Raw genomic sequence first — 5,833 nt, 5'->3', positions numbered from 1 at the left:
GGACATGTATATTTCAGTTAGAATTTTTACTCTGTAGATGACAGATTTGGGGGAAAGTTTTTAAATAATAAACTTTGATTAACAGAAGAATGAAAAATAGAAAAATTCAATAATGATGAGAAGAAAAATTCAGAGTTCATTTCATAATGTGAAGTTTGTTTAAATGAAACATAAGCTATGCAGCTCAAATTTAGCTTATTTGCAATTTTTTTCAGACTGGGAAATTCTGGCTTAAGCTTGTGTCTGCATAAAACAATAAAAATTCCTTAATTTTATGAAATCATGAGAATATGGGCTGAAGTCACTGATGCTAACTTCAAAATGCTCCTTGTCTCATTTATCATATAACTCTTGAGACAAAATTCATAGAGATTACTAATTTTTGGTCAAGTCAAAAACTGTAGGAACTAAAACTAGGAAAAACAAATATTTGATTATTTGAGGTTATAAAGAAAGTTGGGCCAGTTTATGCAGAGGAAAAATGTCTTAAATTCTTAATTTTCCATTAATATTTTCATCAGTGCTGTACATTTTAGGACTCCCTGTGGGTATACATTCAAAAGTAAAAATTACAAAGCTCATAGATTCTTCCTTTATTTTCAGTGAAGATAGAAAAATATCTCATGATCTTCTCTTATGCTGATCACTGATTCTTTGAAAAAAAGCCTTTGTTTCTATTCTACATTAGACACATTAGACAAAACTCAGCTTTTCTAATATACTCTCATGGCAAGAAAAATTTGTGTTCCATCAATATTGAAAAATGTGACTGTAAAATTATGAAAATTTTTTTCATGCAAGAAAATACCATAACAATTTATATACCTGAATATATATTTTTTCTTTTGATGATAATCCGAAACGATCTATATCCCCTGGAAAATTCCTTTTTAGAGTTCTTTCAGAGACTACCCATAAATCATGAAAAAAAAAATCAATGTCATTTCTTCATGCAAACACCAAAGGGTAAATTTGTGACTAAAGAATAAGTATGCAGAAATAAATTTAATAAAAAATTACTAAAATTGCAAAAAAAAAAAGCACCCCACAACCTTCTAAAAAACTCTTGTTCTATTTGAATCCCTATCTTATACAGTTACAGATAACTTTGGGATATTAAAAAAAATTGTATCTACTCTCAATGGTTAAAAGTTGGTTCCCACTGACAATTTCCGAAAGAAAATTCTAATTTCCTGAAGCCTATTTCTGCCTTTAACTGATATTTTGTGCAAAATTAAGAGATGATTGCATCCTAATTTTACAGTGGGTTTTTCAGTGATGAAACATCTTGTAAAAGAAAACAATAGGATTTCATCATTCTTATTCTTTTCTCCAGTATTAACATGTTGGAGACTATTCTTCTGCACATTTCTTTATGGACATGGTCTATAGAAATATACATACAAATTAATTACATAATTTTATGTGAAAGAGATCATAGTACATATGGTGCTGTTCTCATAGAACTTTCATTTTGACTTTTCTCTTTTCCTCTTCTCTGTTTCACTCATTTTTACCTCTACCTCCTATTCCAGAAAAGCCAGGGCTATGAATTTAATTTCTATTATCCACACTTCTCCCCATGTAAAAGATTTAGAAATACTTGCTTATTTTATAGTAATGAAATCTTATTTACACTTCTCTGCATCATATTATTCTCAGGTAAATAAATGTGAAAATTCCCAAATCAAGTGAAATAACTCTTTTTTTCATAGCTGAATTATATTACAAAATATGAATGTACATAACCATGATTTATTTAACCATCTTACTGTAGATGCATCTGGTCTTTGCCACCTTGAAAAATAATGCATTGGATTTCTTTGTATATTTATCTTCATGTACTTGTGCTTTTATTTCTGGGATATATGTAAGGCAAAATGGTAAATCAAAGGGTATGTGCATTTTTTAAAGATTTAAATGGGATCATATAAAATTGCTTTGTCAAAAGGGCTGTTCCAATTCCTATTTCCACAAGTAACAAGGAAGGAGCACTTTTCATGTCAGCCAACAATTTCTTTATTCATTTTAATTTCTGCTAATCTGATATGTGAGAAAGGAAGTATCTGTGTATGTGTGTGTGTGTGTGTGTGTGTGTGAGTACACCAGCACTTGCACATGTGTGTATATTTGCAACACATAGAAAACTAGGCATCTTTTCATTTTATTTATTGGTCATTTTGATTCATTCATTTGTAAAATTGCTTGTTCATATCCTTTATGCATTCTTCTCTTAGTTTGTCTTTTTCTTATCTATTTTTGCTATTTTTATATTACATATTATATTATATGATATATGTCTATATCTTTCATTTCCATGGTAAAATATATTTCCCAACCTGTGATATGCCCCCTGGCTCCGTTCAGTACTCTTACTATTCATTAAAATTATAGAGTAGCTCTGCTTAGTACTGGCCTTCTTCTCTTGGATAAGAATTTCTCTAATTTCTATGTTATATTGTTGTCTCCTAAATTTCTTAGAAAATAGCTATGCTGTAAGGTAGGAGCCTAAACTTATTTATATCCAGACAGATAGCCAGCAGTGGCAGCACAATCCATTAAATCCATCGCCTTCTTCCTACCAAACTGAAACATCATATTTGTCTTATGCCACATTCCTGTATACAGTGGAATCTATTTCTGAGCTGGCTGCCCGTTATTGCACTGTTCTTCTTTTCTATTCTTCTGCCACTATTTGAATATTTTGATTGTTATGTCTTTATGTTATAGTTCAAAAGAAATTATTGTGCTCTTGACTGTTCTTACTATTTATATGTTTCTTGAGTAAAATGGGAAATTTCTTCTTTCATATAAAATTTTTAAAGATTTTATTTATTTGAGAGAGAGAGAGAGAGAGAGAGAGAGAGTGCATGAACAGGATGGTGGTATGGGGAGAGGGAGAAGCAGACTCCCCACTGAGCAGGGAGCCCACATGGGGCTCCATTACGGGACCCTGGGGTCAGGAGCCGAGGTGAAGGCAGGCACTTAACCGACTGAGCCACCCAGGCACCCCTCTTTCATACAAATTTTAAGACCATATATACTTTCTAAAACCTCTGCTGGATTGAAAAGGGTTTGTACTAAATTTTCTTGTTACTTTAGGTAAACTTCATTCTAAAACTTTTTATCCTGGGAAAATTTTGAATGGATATTAAAGTAGACATATAAAGGTAAAAATCTGAAGATTGCTGATTACATGAAAAGCACCTTTTAGGGCAGCCCCGGTGGCTCAGTGGTTTAGCTCCACCTTCAGCATGGAGTGTGATCCTGGAGACCCAGGATCGAGTCCCACGTCGGGCTCCCTGCATGGAGCCTGCTTCTCCCCCCGCCTGTGTCTCTGCCTCTCTCTCTCTCTCTCCGTGTCTCTCATGAATAAATAAATAAAATATTTTTTAAAAATATCTTAAAAAAAAGAAAAGCATCTTTTAGAAATACATCGGTTACACAAAAATACACTGTTTTTATGATTTTTGGTAACTGTTTCCACACTTTTTTCTCTTATTTACTGTCTGGCCAGATCAATTATGGCAGAAGAAAACAAGACACAGATGATTGAGTTCGTTCTCACAGGACTTACAGGTCATCCAGGGCCGCAGGTCCCCCTCTTCCTGGTGTTCTTGGTCATCTACCTCATCACCATGGTGGGCAACCTTGGTCTGGTTGCTCTCATCAGGAAAGACCCCCACCTGCACACCCCCATGTACTTATTCCTTGGCAGTTTGGCCTTTGCAGATGCTTGTACTTCATCCTCTGTGACTCCCAGGATGCTTATAAATTTTTTATCGAAGAATCATGTGATATCACTTTTTGACTGTATGGCTCAATTTTACATTTTTGGTTCCAGTGCCACCACAGAGTGTTTCCTCCTGGTAGTGATGGCCTATGACCGCTATGTAGCCATATGCAACCCTTTGCTTTATCCAGTCATGATGTCCAATAACCTTTGTACTCAGTTGATCGGAGTCTCATATTTTGTTGGTTTTCTACACTCAGCAATTCACGTGGGTTTGTTATTTAGGTTAACTTTCTGCAGGTCCAATGAAATACATTCTTTCTACTGTGAAATTTTACAACTCTTCAAAATTTCTTGTACCGATCCTACAGTTAACACACTTCTGGTTTTAATTTTTTCGGCCTTCATACAAATCTTTACGTTTATGACCATCATGGTTTCTTATACCTGTGTCCTCTTTGCCATCCTGAAAAAGAAGTCTGAAAAGGGCAGGAGTAAAGCCTTCTCCACGTGCAGCGCCCACTTGCTCTCTGTCTCCTTGTTCTATGGCACCCTCTTCTTCATGTATGTGCGTCCTGGGTCTGGCCACACTGAAGATGATGACAAAATGTATTCTTTATTTTACACAATAATAATTCCTCTGCTAAATCCTTTTATTTACAGCCTGAGGAACAAAGAGGTTATAGATGCTTTGAGAAGAATAATTAAGAAATAAATTGATGCCAATTTTCAAGATGTGTTTCTTTTGTCTTCTGCTAAAAAAAGCCCTGAGTCCTATAGGTAAGCCACAAGTGCCATTCCACCAGAAAGCTAATGGTCAGGGGAGTCCATAAGCTCTGTGTGAAGCATCCCAGCTTCCCATTATGCCTTCTTGGATATGAATCCAGTGAAAGCTTGGGAAGATTACCTATACAACTAGCTTATTTAGAAACACTGTGCCTTATTTTTATCTGAGCATTTAGCATTTAGCTTTTGCACATTAGTTTTTTTCTAGGGCCTTCCAAAATTCCAGATAGAAACAGACATCAGGGTGAGAAATAGCTGTAAAAGAGGTGGCCTATATGGGGAGTCATTTAGTTCATGGATGAGCCCAGCCCATTGCTCTGGACCTGCAAGCTAATAAGGCTCTACTGTTTCCTTCCATACACAGTAACCCTAAGTGACTGATAAAATAAAATCCTGCTTCTTGGCAGAATATTTTCTGAGAAGAAACATACTGTTTCATGATAAATTTAGGGAAAAAATGAAAAATTCTAAAGAAATTCATGGATGTTAAGAAAATGAAAGCTGGCATGAATTAAAGAATGAAGCATCAAAATTAACTACAGCTCATAACTGTAACTCCACACGCTGTTGTTATCAGGGATACTGCATGCAGCATGATATTCAATAATTTATAAGTTAAGTAATATTTGAGTACAATAAAAAGCAATTTTGGTGATCAGCCTTGTGGTTGCATTACTATTCCCATAAGTTTTAGGAGGAGCCGACTAGGGAAAGGCAGGAGCCTGGATCAGAGACAAGAACCTGACTTTGCATTTAGAGTATGGGTGAAAACTGTCAGTGACTTCTCTCCCACTAATTAACTAATTATCAACCAGTCGAAAGATAGATATATTCTAATTTATTTTAGAATTATATAGACATTTCTGGTATTTCCCACTCATTTTTTCTCCCTTCCCATTTATTCCCTTTCACTATTTTTTATATTCCCCAAATGAATGAGATCATATAGAGACTCCTAACTCTGGGAAAAGAACAAGGGGTAGTGGAAGGGGAGGTGGGTGGGGGGTGGGGGTGACTGGGTGATGGGCACTGAGGGGGGCACTTGATGAGATGAGCACTGGATGTTATTCTATATGTTGGCAAATTGAACACCAATAAAAAATAAATTTATAAAAAAAGAATTATATAGACATAGGTGATTCAATTCCTCTTTTTGCAAAACAATTATATTCCTTGAACAATTTGGTTTTGTTTTCTTTTCTTTTTTTTGAGCATATTCACTTAGGAAAAACAAAATGAGAATTAAGTTTAAGTTGTAGAAGAATGAAAATATGCCTGTTGTTCTAATATTTTTAAAACACTTTGTTATTTTAT

The 5,833-nt window shown here is 34.8% G+C and overlaps 1 protein-coding gene across 1 annotated transcript; it reads left to right on the top strand.

The window, feature by feature from the left end:
• Positions 1 to 3,524: 3,524 nt before the first annotated feature.
• Positions 3,525 to 4,448, top strand: LOC140624872 (olfactory receptor 5AC1-like). Its single transcript, XM_072811810.1, has one exon. The coding sequence runs from the start codon at positions 3,525 to 3,527 to the stop codon at positions 4,446 to 4,448; it is 924 nt and encodes a 307-aa protein (XP_072667911.1).
• The last annotated feature ends 1,385 nt before the right edge of the window (positions 4,449 to 5,833 follow it).

Source organism: Canis lupus, chromosome 35 (genome assembly GCF_048164855.1).
Source record: "Canis lupus baileyi chromosome 35, mCanLup2.hap1, whole genome shotgun sequence".
Lineage (NCBI taxonomy): Eukaryota > Metazoa > Chordata > Mammalia > Carnivora > Canidae > Canis > Canis lupus.
The sequence above is the reverse complement of the archived record's forward strand: the minus strand, read 5'-3'. Positions and strand labels throughout refer to the sequence as shown.

Excerpts from the sequence above, each read along its gene's own strand:
- LOC140624872 (XM_072811810.1), top strand. The coding sequence starts at position 3,525 with ATGGCAGAAGAAAACAAGACACAGATGATTGAGTTCGTTCTCACAGGA.